We start from the raw sequence: 18,134 nt of genomic DNA, 5'->3' as shown, positions 1-18,134 counted from the left end.
AAGAAACTTGTATTTTCATCCCCTAGAACACAATTTCTGATTTTAGCACGCCGTGTCTAGGCGCTAGTTTGCCAGATGATGATTTGTCGTGCTTTTATCGTGGCATGTTTTCTCAGAGAGAATTCAAGAGATGTTAAGCTCCTTCCGTTCCTCAACCGCATCCAGATATTGAATAACATACTTGCAGTTTTCCAAAAGAAGTTGGAGACTGGGCCTCTTCTTTGCCCACTGTCTGATAGCCGCACGTACTCTGCTCAGTTTGAAGCTGATCAGAGACAATGAGGAAGCAAAGTGTGTAGTACCTCTGGTCAGGTCGCTGGAAATGATCTACTGTATGTGGCTTCCTGTAAAGGGTGCACCAGATCCGGCATCTTTTTATGCAGACGTAAGGCAAGAACTTTGGACGTCAGTTTTGGAATACTGTCAACTAGGGAGATTGGTCTGAATTCCTTAGTGTCCACAGGAGCTTCCTTGCATTTCTGTCTTATGAGCATAAAATTCCTGAAAGAAATCAGATCATCCTTCAAGAGATGTTTGAATGCCTTAAAAAAATCATTGGTATAGCCATCGTCCGGTCCCGGGCTCCTATTGTTTGGTAATCCGTGAATAACCGAAACTATCACTCCCCACGGGAAGGGCTCCTCCAACATGCTTAAAGAAGATTGATCATACAACTGAGAAATATCGAGCGTTGGAAGGGAAACAGAGGGAGTGCTAAAATATTTGTGAAGAAATCCGTGGCAATTGACAGCTTACGCTGATCATCATAGAATCTAACACCATATTTCAAAAGCATCCTGGTCTAATTTTTTCCTGTGATGGCAATTTGCAGCATCATGGAAGAAACTTGTATTTTCATCCCCTAGAACACAATTTCTGATTTTAGCACGCCTTCTCCAGACGCTAGTTTGTCAGATGATGATTTGTTGTGCTTTTGTCGTAGCATGTTTTCTCAGAGAGAACGCAAGAGATGTTAAGCTCCTTCGTTCCTCGATCGCATCCAGATATTAAATAACATACTTGCAGTTTCCCAAAAGAAGTTGGAGACTGGGCCTCTTCTTTGCCCGCTGCCTGATAGCCGCGTGTACTCTGCTCAGTTTGTAGCTGATCAGGGACAATGAGGAAGCAAAGTGTCTAGTACCTCTGGTCAGGCCGCTGGAAATGATCTCCGTGGCTTCCTGTATATGTAATCGGTGATTCTCGAATCTGAACATATTGCTCTTGGCAGAGTCCTTGTTAAAGCCCACAGTTATAAGAGTGTGGTCAGAAGAAGTACTTGTTGTGAAAACTGAAGCTGCCGTGTTGAGAAAACCAAGGTTACAGTCTGCATTAACTAGGTACTCTGTCAAGCTTAATCATAGTTGCCTCCCTTCTCTTGTCCGACCAAGTGAACTGTTGGTTGGAGACATCGATGTCATCCATAGCATTGTCCCGGATCCAATTATTAAAACTTTCCATCACAACCCAGTTCTTGTGTCCCCTTGATTTCTCGTGACCAAATCTGTACATGTCGAAGTCTCCCAGTAGGATATATCCTTTGTAAGCCACTACACGGGATAAGTTGATCAATTGTATATCCCGGCATTTGTAATCTTTCTTGATATAGTGAATTTTCGATGGTTGGCGTCCCCTTTCGCATTGAAGGGGTTTTCCATGTAAAAATCTTGCGGCCCCTATGTTTGATTCGATCTTCCTCGTTTTCTTGCCTGTCGTATCTCTAACTCTAACACATGCAGTGCCTACGCACACACTCCAATTGATTGTCCTGGTACAAAAGATTTGTTGAGGAATGATTCATTTTTCCACGGTAACTCAATGAGATATTTTTGGTTTCTCAATTATGTCGAAATGTCATTGGAGGCTGTCCGTCGCTCTCCACCAATAAACAATCGCTAGTCTTGCTCGCATCTCAATGTTGATCAAATTTATGAAACCACATATCACGAAACAAAAATGGGCTTGCCTTCGAGCACTTGCACAATACAGAAATATAAGATGACCTTCCAAAGATCGACATAGCCCAGCTGATTATTAGTACATAGATATCTCCGTCTCCTTAAAATTTAGGTACTTTAAGTCTACACTCATAAGTTACTGTCACAATTGATCATGTTCTACTTCCTTACCTTAATTCCTTAGGCAAAACACATCAATACCCTGCTGGTGTTACGGACACAATGACTGCTGACTCGAGTTTTGGCACAAGCACAAACAGAACAAAAGCACATACACCCTGACTGAACAATCCAACACATCCAGCAAAAGAAGACACCGAAGTTCAGTGGTACAAATTCTTCCTGGGCAGCAAAAGCAAACAGATCCATTGTTTTGACGCCATTTGATTATGCTGATGTAGCAGTAGCACCAACAGGAAGCTTAGTCAGAGGTCGGCATTCGCCCCCAAGCTGCACCATAAGAAAACAAAGCTTCATAAGATGATCTGATGAGCACAAGAGGAGCACACTTTGTCCCTTAACAACTTCAACTCTAGCTGTCCAAATGAACCAAGAACATCCACAGAACGGAATGATTCAATATGTACTACTACAATGTCGGAGACACACATCAAGGAAATCCTCTCCTTCCCTTGCGTAAGTGTTTAGTGGCACACACACACACACACACCCACACACACCAACCAAAGCTCTGATCACATAACCTGTATGCAAACTGCTCTTGGCAATGCACAACTACTGGGACTCTACACATAAATGTCTATCTATTTACGTAGAAAAATGAAAGAAAATCTCTACATGCTCCCTCCGTAATGAAATATAAGAGTGTTTAGATCATTTCTTTAGTGATCTAAATGCTCTTATATTTCTTTACAGAGGGAGTACTTATCAACGTAGTTAAAGCTAGTGAATGGCATGTTTAGTGTTCATGACTAAATGTGCATATTTCGTACCTCTAGTGTAGAAGCTTGTGTAGGGCATGACTCTTTTGAAAGATGACGCTCTATGTACCTCCTTGCTTCGGCCTGAGTTGAGCTCAATTGTGTACAACCCAGCCTTTGTACTCAGGAAGATGAGACCAACACCTTCTGCAAAACCAACCACGAACACATCCAAGAGGGCACCAGAAGGGAGCAACGGTTCGAGCTCAATGACTCTGCGCCGTGCCAATGGCGCAGCTCCATTGGAGCCAGCTTCCATTGACCATAGGTAGAGTCTAGGCTCCAGCACGGTGGCGAACAGCAGCATGCCCTCCTCCATCCCCATGAGGTCAATGGTCGGCATGTCCTCTCTATCATCTTCAAATATTGGACCAATCAGCGATAGTTCTTCCTCACCCATGTTGTACTCCACAATACTTTGGGTATATGCACATTGGAAATAGACCTTATTTCCAACAACGCCAATTTGCCCAGTCATCTCGATGGCATTCGGCCCCTCAATGGAGATCATGTCACTCCACTCATCAGTCTTTGATGAGTATACGGATGCAAAGGTGAGCTCCTGTTCCTCGTCGGAGCCGACGAGGGCCACAAGGAAAGGGCCGCCATGGCAGTAGAGGTGGTCGCATCCATCCTTGGCGCAGAGCACTGCAGCATTCCAGGTTACTCCCTCGACCTCTTCCTCGTCCTCCTCATCGTCGTCATCTTGACGATTCCAGATGATTTCCGCGCAATCGGGGGCGGCGTCGATCCTCCACCGGTCGTAGGTGACGAGGTCGCACACGACGAAGTCCTCGTCCCTTTTGGGGGTGTGGAAGAGGACGAGGCCGTGGCGGGAGTCGAGGACGCGCCAGTGGCGGCGCTCGTGGCAGGCCGGCGGGCGGAAGGACGCGGCGGAGACGAAGTTGGAGACCAGGTACTCCTCGTGCTGCTTGATCCTCCCTCTCCCCCACGACCTCTCGTGGTGCGTGTTGTGGAGGAAGCCCAGCATGGGCGGCGCCCCGTGGAAGGCGCGGTACTCGCGGGTGAAGATGACGTCGGAGAGGATGCGGCTCCAGGTCGTGCAGACGGCGGCGGCGCGGACGAGGGTCTTGGGGTCGTCCGCCGGGACGCGCAGGAAGATCTCCCTCATGGCGTCGTCGACCAGCGCCGGCGGCGAGTGGCGGCCGCGCTGCGCCAGAAGGAGGCTCGTCGTGGGGGGCATCGGGCCGCCGTCGCGTCGCCGGATTGGGGTTTCCGTCGAGGGATTTGCGGGGGAGTGGTGGAGCAGCGCCGCCGCGGCGTGGAGTTGCGAGTGGGAGGAGTGGGGTTTCTGCGGTTCGGCGTTCTGAATGGGCTCGTGTGAACAGGCTGGACCGCTGGGCCTATTTCGTTTTGCTCTTGGGCTTCAGGGAGGCCGAGATGCTAATGTTTTGGTAGCCACAAGGAGAGAGTACAGCTATACCCCATAAGCCCCTAAAAAAAGCTATACCACCATAAGGACCCCTAAAAGAACTATGGGCGTGTTTGGTTACATTGCCAATCGAGTCTGGCCCGGCGAGTCTGGCTCTAGTGAGCCGGTTTGAGGGGATGCAGGCACAAAGACCCCAGATGCACATAGTTTGGTTGCCTGCATGTACCTTAGTTGCATGAGATAACCATTTTTGACCCCACGTTTGGTTGCCCGCATTGCATTAGGTGCACATATGACATTGGTGTTTGGTTACAACCTGCATAAGGTGTTGTCATCACTTCTAACTAGTGGTGAGCTTACCACACAAAATCTGAACATGTAGTGCCAGCTAGTTAAACAAATGACAACTCATCCTAACTGCTATCAAATGACAGTTCAAATTGTCAGGCTCGACCTCTTCCTCCTCAGGCATGTGCTCATCAAAGCCCCACTGAAGGATCGAGTTATGCAGAATGCAACAAGTAAGAACAAGTTTAACCTGAGTGGATTATGGGTAGAACGGCTCCTATGCAGTCCTAGGATAGTTCCTACCAGAGAACTCGTTGAGATGGTACCTGGTTTTCCTGAAGGGTGGAAGAATACCCGACCGACATGCATAGCCAGCATCTCCAAGGTAGAACTTGTCGTCGGGGATGTTGATCCCATCAGGTCGACTCATGCCGTCACTGAGAATGTTAGCATCATGCGCTGACCCCTCCCAACCAGCTAGCACATATGTGAACTTCAGATCAAAGTTAACAGCAGCAAGCAGATTCTGGCTTGTGTAGTGCTTCCTCCCCCTGTATGTTGTAGACTGTAACCTAGGAACTCTGGCAGTGACATGAGTACCATCTATTGCCCCAATGCAATCCTGAAAATGGCATCACAAGCCTGTGTTAGTGCTAAACTTGAACAATACAAGCATATCAAGCCATGAAAAGTGTATATTTCCAATGCTCACCTTAAAGTATGGATACCATCTTGGGCTTCCGCGAATCTTGGGTGGAGTCTGGCCAGATGGTCTCCTGATCATCTCTCCTCTAAGCTCCCCAACAGCAAAAAGCACCTGCTTGAAGTGTTGGGGAACGTAGTAATAATTCAAAATTTTCCTACGTGTCACCAAGATCAATCTAGGAGATGCTAGCAATGAGAGAGAGGGAGTGCATCTTCATACCCTTGAAGATCGCTAAGCAGAAGCGTTACAAGGAACACAGATGATGGAGTCGTACTCGCGGTGATTCAAATCGCAGAAGATCCGATCTAGGGCCGAACGGACGGCGCCTCCGCGTTCAACACACGTACAGCCCGGGGACGTCTCCTCCTTCTTGATCCAGCAAGGGGGAAGGAGAAGTTGAGGAAGAACTCTGACAACACGACGGTGTGGTGGTGATGGAGCTCGTGGTTCTCCGGCAGGGCTTCGCCAAGCACTACGGAGGAGGAGGTGTTGGAGAGGGGGAGGGGCTACGCCAGGAGAAGGATATGGTAGCCCTCCCACCCCCCACTATTTATAGGGGGAAGGGGAGAGGGGGCCGGCCCCTAGATCCCATCTACAAGGGGGGCGGCGGCCAAGGCGGGGACTTGCCCCCCAAGTTTGGTGGGATGCGCCCCCACCCCTAGGGTTTCTAACCCTAGGCCCCTTGGGGGGCGCACCAGCTGAAGGAAATATGCCCTAGAGGCAATAATAAAGTTGTTATTTATATTTTCTTATATCATCATAAATGTTTATTATTCATGCTAGAATTGTATTAACCGGAAACTTAGTACATGTGTGAATACATAGACAAACAGAGTGTCACTAGTATGCCTCTACTTGACTAGCTCGTTGAATCAGAGATGGTTAAGTTTCCTAGCCATAGACATGAGTTGTCATTTGATTAACTGGATCACATCATTAGAGAATGATGTGATTGACTTGACCCATTCCGTTAGCTTAGCACTTGATCATTTAGTATATTGCTATTGCTTTCTTCATGACTTATACATGTTCCTATGACTATGAGATTATGCAACTCCCGAATACCGGAGGAACACTTTGTGTGCTACCAAACGTCACAACGTAACTGGGTGATTATAAAGGTGCTCTACAGGTGTCTCCGATGGTACTTGTTGAGTTGGCATAGATCAAGATTAGGGTTTGTCACTCCGATTGTCGGAGAGGTATCTTTGGGCCCTCTCGGTAATGCACATCACTATAAGCCTTGCAAGCAATGTGACTAATGAGTTAGTTGCGGGATGATGCATTACGGAACGAGTAAAGAGACTTGCCGGTAACAAGATTAAACTAGGTGTTGAGATACCGACGATCGAATCTCGGGCAAGTAACATACCAATGACAAAGGGAACAACGTATGTTGTTATTGTTGGGGAACGTAGTAATTTCAAAAAAATTCCTACGCACACACAGGATCATGGTGATGCATAGCAACGAGAGGGGAGAGTGTTGTCCACGTACCCTCGTAGACCGAAAGCGGAAGCGTTAGCACAACGCGGTTGATGTAGTCGTACGTCTTCACGATCCGACCGATCCGAGTACCGAACGTACGACACCTCCGAGTTCAGCACACGTTCAGCTCGATGACGTCCCGCGAACTCCGATCCAGCAGAGCTTCACGGGAGAGTTCCGTCAGCATGACGGAGTGGTGACGGTGATGATGATGCTACCAACGCAGGGCTTCGCCTAAGCACCGCTACGATATGATCGAGGTGGAATATGGTGGAGGGGGCACCGCACACGGCTAAGAGATCAAGAGATCAATTGTTGTGTCTAGAGGTGCCCCCTGCCCCATATATAAAGGACCAGGGGGGAGGAGGCGACCGGCCAGGGGAGGGCGCGCCAGGGAGGAGTCCTACTCCCACCGGGAGTAGGACTCCCTCTTTTCCTAGTTGGAGTAGGAGGGGGAAAGGAAGGGAAGGAGAGAGGGGGAAGGAAAGGGGGCGCCGCCCCCCTCCTTGTCCAATTCGGACTAGAGGGAGGGGGCGCGCGGCCAGCCCTAGCTGCCCCTCCTCTTCTCCACTAAGGCCCATCTTGGTCCATTAAACTCCCCGGGGGGTTCCGGTAACCCCCCGGTACTCCGGTATATGTCCGAAACTCCCTGAAACCATTCCGGTGTCCGAACATAGTCGTCCAATATATTGATCTTTACGTCTCTACCATTTCGAGACTCCTCGTCATGTCCGTGATCACATCCGGGACTCCGAACAACCTTCGGCACATCAAAACACAAAAACTCATAATACAATCGTCACCGAAACTTTAAGCGTGCGGACCCTACTGGTTCGAGAACAATGTAGACATGACCAAGACACGTCTCCGGCCAATAACAAATAGCGGAACCTAGATGCTCATATTGGCTCCTACATATCCTACGAAGATCTTTATCGGTCAAACCGCATAACAACATACGTTGTTCCCTTTGTCATCGGTATGTTACTTGCCCGAGATTCGATCGTCGGTATCCCAATACCTAGTTCAATCTCGTTACCGGCAAGTCTCTTTACTCGTTCCGTAATACATCATCTCACAACTAACTCATTAGTTACAATGCTTGCAAGGCTTATAGTGATGTGCATTACGGAGTGGGCCCAGAGATACCTCTCCGACAATCGGAGTGACAAATCCTAATCTCGAAATACGCCAAATCAACAAGTACCTTCGGAGACACCTGTAGAGCACCTTTATAATCACTCAGTTACGTTGTGACGTTTGGTAGCACACAAAGTGTTCCTCCGGTAAACGGGAGTTGCATAATCTCATAGTCATAGGAACATGTATAAGTCATGAAGAAAGCAATAGCAACATACTAAACAATCAAGTGCTAAGCTAACAAAATGGGTCAAGTCAATCACATCATTCTCCTAATGATGTGATCCCATTAATCAAATGACAACTCATGTCTATGGCCAGGAAACATAACCATCTTTGATTAACGAGCTAGTCAAGTAGAGGCATACTAGTGACACTCTGTTTGTCTATATATTCACACATGTATCATGTTTCCGGTTAAAACAATTCTAGCATGAATAATAAACATTTATCATGATATAAGGAAATAAATAATAACTTTATTATTGCCTCTAGGGCATATTTCCTTCAGTCTCCCACTTGCACTAGAGTCAATAATCTAGATTACACAGTAATGATTGTAACACCCATGGAGCCTTGGTGCTGATCATGTTTTGCTCGTGGAAGAGGCTTAGTCAACGGGTCTGCAACATTCAGATCCGTATGTATCCTTTAAATCTCTATGTCTCCCACCTGGACTTGGTCCCGGATGGAATTGAAGCGTCTCTTGATGTGCTTGGTCCTCTTGTGAAATCTGGATTCCTTTGCCAAGGCAATTGCACCAGTATTGTCACAGAAGATTTTCATTGGACCCGATGCACTAGGTATGACACCTAGATCGGATATGAACTCCTTCATCCAGACTCCTTCATTTGCTGCTTCCGAAGCAGCTATGTACTCCGCTTCACATGTAGATCCCATCACGACGCTTTGTTTAGAACTGCACCAACTGACAGCTCCACCGTTCAATATAAACACGTATCCGGTTTGCGATTTAGAATCGTCCGGATCAGTGTCAAAGCTTGCATCAACGTAACCATTTACGATGAGTTTTTGTCACCTCCATAAACAAGAAACATATCCTTAGTCCTTTTCAGGTATTTCAGGATGTTCTTGACCGCTGTCCAGTGATCCACTGCTGGATTACTTTGGTACCTCCCTGCTAAACTAATAGCAAGGCACACATCAGGTCTGGTACACAGCATTGCATACATGATAGAGCCTATGGATGAAGCATAGGGAACATCTTTCATTTTCTCTCTATCTTCTGCAGTGGTCGGGCATTGAGTCTTACTCAACTTCACACCTTGTAACACAAGCAAGAACCCTTTCTTTGCTTGATCCATTTTGAACTTCTTCAAAACTTTGTCAAGGTATGTGCTTTGTGAAAGTCCAATTAAGCGTCTTGATCTATCTCTATAGATCTTGATGCCCAATATGTAAGCAGCTTCACCGAGGTCCTTCATTGAAAAACTCTTATTCAAGTATCCTTTTATGCTATCCAGAAATTCTATATTATTTCCGATCAACAATATGTCATCCACATATAAGATTAGAAATGCTATAGAGCTCCCACTCACTTTCTTGTAAATACAGGCTTCTCCAAAAGTCTGTATAAAACCATATGCTTTGATCACACTATCAAAGTGTTTATTCCAACTCCGAGAGGCTTGCACCAGTCCATAAATGGATCGCTGGAGCTTGCACACTTTGTTAGCTCCCTTTGGATCGATAAAACCTTCAGGTTGCATCATATACAACTCTTCTTCCAGAAATCCATTCAGGAATGCAGTCTTTACATCCATTTGCCAAATTTCATAATCATAAAATGCGGCAATTGCTAACATGATTCAGACGGACTTAAGCATCTTTACGGGTGAGAAGATCTCATCGTAGTCAATCCCTTGAACTTGTCGAAAACCTTTCGCAACAAGTCGAGCTTTATAGACAGTAACATTACCGTCAGCGTCTGTCTTCTTCTTGAAAATCCATTTATTCTCAATTGATTGCCGATCATCGGGCAAGTCAACAAAAGTCCACACTTTGTTCTCATACATGGATCCCATCTCAGATTTCATGGCCTCAAGCCATTTTGCGGAATCTGGGCTCACCATCGCTTCTTCATAGTTCATAGGTTCGTCATGGTCTAGTAACATGACCTCCAGAACAGGATTACCGTACCACTCTGGTGCGGATCTTACTCTGGTTGACCTACGAGGTTCGGTAGTAACTTGATCTGAAGCTTCATGACCATCATCATTAGCCTCCTCACTAATTGGTGTAGGTGTCACAGGAACCGGTTTCTGTGATGAACTACTTTCCAATAAGGGAGCAGGTACAGTTACCTCATCAAGTTCTACTTTCCTCCCACTCACTTCTTTCGAGAGAAACTCCTTCTCTAGAAAGGATCCATTTTTAGCAATGAATGTTTTGCCTTCGGATCTGTGATAGAAGGTGTACCCAACAGTTTCGTTTGGGTATCCTATGAAGACACATTTCTCCGATTCAGGTTCGAGCTTATCAGGTTGAAGCTTTTTCACATAAGCATCGCAGCCCCAAACTTTAAGAAACGACAACTTTGGTTTCTTGCTAAACAATAGTTCATAAGGTGTCGTCTAAACGGATTTTGATGGTGCCCTATTTAACACGAATGCAGCTGTCTCTAGAGCATAACCCCAAAACGATAGCGGTAAATCAGTAAGAGACATCATAGATCGCACCATATCTAGTAAAGTACGATTACGACGTTCGGACACACCATTACGCTGTGGTGTTCCGGGTGGCGTGAGTTGCGAAACTATTCCGCATTGTTTCAAAGGTAGACCAAACTCGTAACTCAAATATTCTCCTCCACGATCAGATCGTAGAAACTTTATTTTCTTGTTACGATGATTTTCAACTTCACTCTGAAATTCTTTGAACTTTTCAAATGTTTCAGACTTATATTTCATTAAGTAGATATACCCATATCTTCTTAAATCATCTGTGAAGGTGAGAAAATAACGATACCCGCCGCGAGCCTCAACATTCATTGGACCACATACATCAATATGTATGATCTCCAACAAATCAGTTGCTCGCTCCATAGTTCCAGAGAACGGCGTTTTAGTCATCTTGCCCATGAGGCACGGTTCGCAAGTACCAAGTGATTCATAATCAAGTGATTCCAAAAGTCCATCAGTATGGAGTTTCTTCATGCGCTTTACACCAATATGACCCAAACGGCAGTGCCACAAATAAGTTGCACTATCATTATCAACTCTGCATCTTTTGGCTTCAACATTATGAATATGTGTATCACTACTTTCAAGATTCAACAAAAATAGACCACTCTTCAAGGGTGCATGACCATAAAAGATATTACTTATATAAATAGAACAACCATTATTCTCGGATTTAAATGAATAGCCGTCTCGCATCAAACAAGATCCAGATATAATGTTCATGCTCAACGCTGGCACCAAATAACAATTATTCAGGTCTAAAACTAATCCCGAAGGTAGATGTAGAGGTAGCATGCCAACGGCGATCACATCGACTTTGGAACTATTTCCCACGCGCATCGTCACCTCGTCCTTAGCCAGTCTTCGCTTAATTCGTAGTCCCTGTTTCGAGTTGCAAATATTAGCAACAGAACCAGTATCAAATACCGATGTGCTACTGCAAGCTCTGGTAAGGTACACATCAATAACATGTATATCACATATACCTTTGTTCACCTTGCCATCCTTCTTATCCACCAAATACTTGGGACAGTTCCGCTTCCAGTGACTAGTCTGCTTGCAGTAGAATCACTCAGTCTCAGGCTTAGGTCCAGACTTGGGTTTCTTCTCTTGAGCAGCAACTTGTTTGCTGTTCTTCTTGAAGTTCCCCTTCTTCTTCCCTTTACCCTTTTTCTTGAAACTGGTGGTCTTATTGACCATCAACACTTGATGCTCCTTCTTGATTTCTACCTCCGCAGCCTTTAGCATTGCGAAGAGCTCGGGAATTGTCTTATCCATCCCTTGCATATTATAGTTCATTACGAAGCTCTTGTAGCTTGGTGGCATTGATTGAAGAATTCTGTCAATGACACTATCATCCGGAAGATTAACTCCCAGTTGAATCAAGTGATTGTTATACCCAGACATTTTGAGTATATGTTCACTGACAGAACTATTCTCCTCCATCTTGCAGCTGTACAATTTATTAGAGACTTCATATCTCTCAATCCGGGCATTTGCTTAAAATATTAACTTCAACTCCTAGAACATCTCATATGCTCCATGACGTTCAAAACGTCATTGAAGCCCCGGTTCTAAGCCGTAAAGCATGGCACACTGAACTATCAAGTAGTCATCAGCTTTGCTCTACCAAACGCTCTTAACGTCGTCAGTTGCATCTGCAGCAGGCGTGGCACCCAGCGGTGCTTCCAGGACGTAATTCTTCTGTGCAGCAATGAGGATAATCCTCAAGTTACGGACCCAGTCCGTGTAATTGCTACCATCATCTTTCAACTTTTCTTTCTCAAGGAACGCATTAAAATTTAATGGAACAACAGCACGGGCCATCTATCTACAAACAACATAGACAAGCAAAATACTATTAGGTACTAAGTTCATGATAAATTTAAGTTCAATTAATCATATTATTTAAGAACTCCCACTTAGATAGATATCCCTCTGATCATCTAAGTGATCACGTGATCCAAATCAACTAAACCATGTCCGATCATCACGTGAGATGGAGTAGTTTTCAATGGTGAACATCACTATGTTGATCATATCTACTATATGATTCACTCTCGACCTTTCGGTCTCAGTGTTCCGAGGCCATATCTGCATATGCTAGGCTCGTCAAGTTTAACCCGAGTATTCAGCGTGTGCAAAACTGGCTTGCACCCGTTGTAGATGAACGTAGAGCTTATCACACCCGATCATCACGTGGTGTCTCAGCACGACGAACTTCGGCAACGGTGCATACTCAGGGAGAACACTTTTATCTTGAAATTTAGTGAGAGATCATCTTATAATGCTACCGTCAATCAAAGCAGAATAAGATGCATAAAGGATAAACATCACATGCAATCAATATAAGTGATATGATATGGCCATCATCATCTTGTGCTTGTGATCTCCATCTCCGAAGCACCGTCATGATCACCATCGTCACCGGCGCGACACCTTGATCTCCATTGTAGCATCGTTGTCGTCTCGCCAACTATTGCTTCTATGACTATCGTTACCGCTTAGTGATAAAGTAAAGCATTACAGGGCGATTGCATTGCATACAATAAAGCGACAACCATATGGCTCCTGCCAGTTGTCGATAACTCGGTTACAAAACATGATCATCTCATACAATAAAATATAGCATCCTGTCTTGACCATATCACATCACAAAATGCCCTGCAAAAACAAGTTAGACGTCCTCTACTTTGTTGTTGCAAGTTTTACGTGGCTGCTATGGGCTGAGCAAGAACCGTTCTTACCTACGCATCAAAACCACGACGATAGTTCGTCAAGTTGGTGCTGTTTTAACCTTCTCAAGGACCGGGCGTAGCCACACTCGGTTCAACTAAAGTTGGAGAAACTGACACCCGCCAGCCACCTGTGTGCAAAGCACGTCGGTACAACCAGTCTCGCGTAAGCGTGCACGTAATGTCGGTCCGGGACGCTTCATCCAACAATACCGCCGAACCAAAGTATGACATGCTGGTAAGCCGTATGACTTGTACTCGTGCATATAACATCTACGCATAAAACCTGGCTCGGATGCCACTGTTGAGGAACGTAGTAATTTCAAAAAAAAAAATCCTACGCACACACTGGATCATGGTGATGCATAGCAACGAGAGGGGAGAGTGTTGTCCACGTACCCTTGTAGACCGAAAGCGGAAGCGTTAGCACAACGCGGTTGATGTAGTCGTATGTCTTCACGATCCGACCGATCCAAGTACCGTACGTACGACACCTCCGAGTTCAGCACACGTTCAGCTCGATGACGTCCCGCGAACTCCGATCCAGCAGAGCTTCACGGGAGAGTTCTGTCAGCACGACGGCGTGGTGACGGTAATGATGATGCTACCGACGTAGGGCTTCGCCTAAGCACCGCTACGATATGATCGAGGTGGAATATGGTGGAGGGGGGCACCGCACACGGCTAAGAGATCAAGAGATCAATTGTTGTGTCAAGAGGTGCCCCCTGCCCCCGTATATAAAGGACCAGGGGGGAGGAGGCGGCCGACCAGGGGAGGGCGTGCCAGGGAGGAGTCCTACTCCCACCGGGAGTAGGACTCCCTCTTTTCCTAGTTGGAGTAGGAGGGGGAAAGGAAGGGAAGGAGAGAGGGGGAAGGAAAGGGGGCGCCCCCCCTCCTTGTCCAATTCAGACTAGAGGGGAGGGGGGGCGCGGCCAGCCCTAGCCGCCCCTCCTCTTCTCCACTAAGGCCCATCTTGGCCCATTAAACTCCCCGGGGGGTTCCGGTAACCCCCGGTACTCCGGTATATGTCTGAAACTCCCCGAAACCATTCCGGTGTCCGAACATAGTCGTCCAATATATCGATCTTTACGTCTCGACCATTTCGAGACTCCTCTTCATGTTCGTGATCACATCCGGGACTCTGAACAACCTTCGGTACATCAAAAAACAAAAACTCATAATACAATCGTCATTAAAACTTTAAGCGTGCGGACCCTACGGGTTCGAGAACAATGTAGACATGACCGAGACACGTCTCCGGCCAATAACCAATAGCGGAACCTGGATGCTCATATTGGCTCCTACATATTCTACGAAGATCTTTATCGGTCAAACCGCATAACAACATATGGTGTTCCCTTTGTCATCGGTATGTTACTTGCCCGAGATTCGATCGTCGGTATCTCAATACCTAGCTCAATCTCGTTGCCGGCAAGTCTCTTTAGTCGTTCCGTAATACATCATGTCGCAACTCACTCATTAGTTACAATGCTTGCAAGGCTTATAGTGATGTGCATTACGGAGTGGGCCCAGAGATACCTCTCCGAAAATCGGAGTGACAAATCCTAATCTCGAAATACGCAAACTCAACAAGTACCTTCGGAGACACCGGTAGAGCACCTTTATAATCACCCAGTTACGTTGTGACGTTTGGTAGCACACAAAGTGTTCCTCCGGTAAACGGGAGTTGCATAATCTCATAGTCATAGGAACATGTATAAGTCATGAAGAAAGCAATAGCAACATACTAAACGATCAAGTGCTAAGCTAACGGAATGGGTCAAGTCAATCACATCATTCTCCTAATGATGTGATCCCGTTAATCAAATGACAACTCATGTCTATGGCCAGGAAACATAACCATCTTTGATTAATGAGCTAGTCAAGTAGAGGCATAATAGTGACACTCTGTTTGTCTATGTATTCACACATGTATCATGTTTCCGGTTAATACAATTCTAGCATGAATAATAAACATTTATCATGATATAAGGAAATAAATAATAACTTTATTATTGCCTCTAGGGCATATTTCCTTCAGTTATGCGGTTTGACGGATAAAGATCTTCGTCGAATATGTGGGAGCCAATATGAACATCCAGGTTCCGCTATTGTTTATTGACCGGAAACGTGTCTCGGTCATGTCTACATAGTTCTCGAACCCGTAGGGTCCGCACGCTTAACGTTCTGTGACGATTTGTATTATGAGTTATGTGATTTGATGACCGAAGTTTGTTCGGAGTCCCGGATGAGATCGGGGACATGACGAGGAGTCTCGAAATGGTCGAGACGTAAAGATCAATATATTGGAAGGCTATATTCGGACATCGGAAAGGTTCCGAATGATTCGGGTATTTTTTGGAGTACCGGAGAGTTACGGGAATTCCTATTGGAGAAATGTGTCTTCATAGGATACCCAAAGGAGACTGTTGGGTACACCTTCTATCACAGATCCGAAGGCAAGACATTCGTTGCTAAGAATGGATCCTTTCTAGAGAAGGAGTTTCTCTCGAAAGAAGTGAGTGGGAGGAAAGTAGAACTTGATGAGGTAACCGTACCTGCTCCCTTATTGGAAAGTAGTTCATCACAGAAATCTGTTCCTGTGACTCCTGCACCAATTAGTGAGGAAGTTAATGATGATGATCATGTAACTTCAGATCAAGTTACTACCGAACCTCGTAGGTCAACCAGAGTAAGATTCGCACCAGAGTGGTATGGTAATCCTATTCTGGAGGTCATGTTACTTGACCATGACGAACCTATGAACTATGAGGAAGCGATGATGAGCCCAGATTCCGCGAAATGGCTTGAGGCCATGAAATCTGAGATGGGATCCATGTATGAGAACAATGTGTGGACTTTGGTTGACTTGCCTGATGATCGGCAAGCCATAGAAAATAAACGGATCTTTAAGAGGAAGACGGAAGCTGATAGTAGTGTTACTATCTACAAAGCTAGACTTGTCAAAAAAGGTTTTTGACAAAGTTCAATGTGTTGACTACTATGAGATTTTCTCACTCGTAGCGATGCTTAAGTATGTCTGAATCATGTTAGCAAATTGCCACATTTTATGAAATCTGGCAAATGGATGTCAAAACTACATTCCTTAATGGATTTCTTAAAGAAGAGTTGTATATGATGCAACCAGAAGGTTTTGGCGATCCTAAAGGTGCGAACAAAATGTGCAAGCTCCAGCGATCCATCCATGGACTGGTGCAAGCATCTCGGAGTTGGAATATACGCTTTAATGGGTTGATCAAAGCATATAGTTTTATACAGACTTGCGGTGAAGCCTGTATTTACAAGAAAGTGAGTGGGAGCGCTACAGCTTTTCTGATAAGTATATGTGAATGACATATTGTTGATCGGAAATGATGTAGAATTTTCTGGAAAGCATAAAGAAGTGTTTGAAAGGAGTTTTTCAAAGAAAGGCCTCGGTGAAGCTGCTTACATATTAAGCATCAAGATCTATAGAGATAGATCAAGATGCCTGATAAGATTTTTTCAATGAGTACATACCTTGACAAAATTTTAAAGTAGTTCAAAATGGAACAGTCAAAGAAGGAGTTCTTGCCTGTGTTGCAAGGTGTGAAATTGAGTAGGACTCAAAGCCCGACCACGACAGAAGATAGAAAGAGAATGAAAGTCATTCCCTATGCCTCAGCCATAGGTTCTATAAAGTATGCCATGATGTGTACCAGATCTATTATATACCCTACACTGAGTTTGGCAAGGGAGTACAATAGTGATCTAGGAGTAGATCACTGGACAGCAGTCAAAATTATCCTTAGTGGAATAAGGATATGTTTCTCGATTATGGAGGTGACAAAAGGTTCATCGTAAAGGGTTACGTCGATGCAAGTTTTGACACTGATCTAGATGACTCTAAGTTTCAATCTGGATACATATTGAAAGTAGGAGCAATTATCCAGAGTAGCTCCGTGCAGAGAAATTTGCAATATACATACAGATCTGAATATGACAGACCCGTTGACTAAACTTCTCTCACAAGCAAAACATGATCACACCTTAGTACTCTTTGGGTGTTAATCACATGGCGATGTGAACTAAGATTACTGACTCTAGTAAACCCTTTGAGTGTTGGTCACATGGCGATCTGAAGTATGGGTGTTAATCACATGGTGATGTGAACTATTGGTGTTAAATCACATGGCGATGTGAACTAGATTATTGACTCTAGTGCAAGTGGAAGACTGAAGGAAATATGCCCTAAAGGCAATAATAAAGTTGTTATTTGTATTTCCTTATATCATGATAAATGTTTATTATTCATGCTAGAATTGTATTAACCGGAAACTTAGTACATGTGTGAATACATACACAAACAGAGTGTCACTAGTATGCCTCTACTTGACTAGCTCGTTGAATCAAAGATGGTTAAGTTTCCTAGCCATATACATGAGTTGTCATTTGATTAACGGGATCACATCATTAGAGAATGATATGATTGACTTGACCCATTCCATTAGCTTAGCACTTGATCGTTTAGTATATTGCTATTGCTTTCTTCATGACTTATACATGTTCCTATGACTATGAGATTATGCAACTCCCGAATACCGGAGGAACACTTTGTGTGCTACCAAACATCACAATGTAACTGGGTGATTATAAAGGTGCTCTACAGGTGTCTCCGATGGTACTTGTTGAGTTGGCATAGATCAAGATTAGGATTTGTCACTCCGATTGTCGGAGAGGTATCTCTGGGCCCTCTCGGTAATGCACATCACTATAAGCCTTGCAAGCAATGTGACTAATGAGTTAG

The 18,134-nt window shown here is 45.0% G+C and overlaps 1 protein-coding gene across 1 annotated transcript; it reads right to left on the bottom strand.

Annotated features, from left to right (window-relative positions):
- Positions 1 to 2,028: 2,028 nt before the first annotated feature.
- LOC109764339 (uncharacterized) lies at positions 2,029 to 4,239 on the bottom strand. Its single transcript, XM_020323181.3, has 2 exons — positions 2,909 to 4,239; positions 2,029 to 2,405 (listed from the first exon to the last, which is right to left on the bottom strand). Exons 1-2 carry the CDS (start codon positions 4,098 to 4,100, stop codon positions 2,377 to 2,379), a joined length of 1,221 nt encoding a protein of 406 aa, XP_020178770.1. The 5' UTR covers positions 4,101 to 4,239; the 3' UTR covers positions 2,029 to 2,376.
- Positions 4,240 to 18,134: the final 13,895 nt, after the last annotated feature.

This window comes from Aegilops tauschii, chromosome 4 (assembly GCF_002575655.3).
Source record: "Aegilops tauschii subsp. strangulata cultivar AL8/78 chromosome 4, Aet v6.0, whole genome shotgun sequence".
NCBI classification, from domain to species: Eukaryota; Viridiplantae; Streptophyta; class Magnoliopsida; order Poales; family Poaceae; genus Aegilops; species Aegilops tauschii.
This window is presented reverse-complemented; position numbering and strand designations above follow the sequence as displayed.

Excerpts from the sequence above, each read along its gene's own strand:
- LOC109764339 (XM_020323181.3), bottom strand. The coding sequence starts at position 4,100 with ATGCCCCCCACGACGAGCCTCCTTCTGGCGCAGCGCGGCCGCCACTCG. Across the intron at positions 2,406-2,908 it reads CACAAGCTTCTACACTAGAG|CTTGGGGGCGAATGCCGACC; the intron begins GTACGAAATATG and ends CTTATGGTGCAG.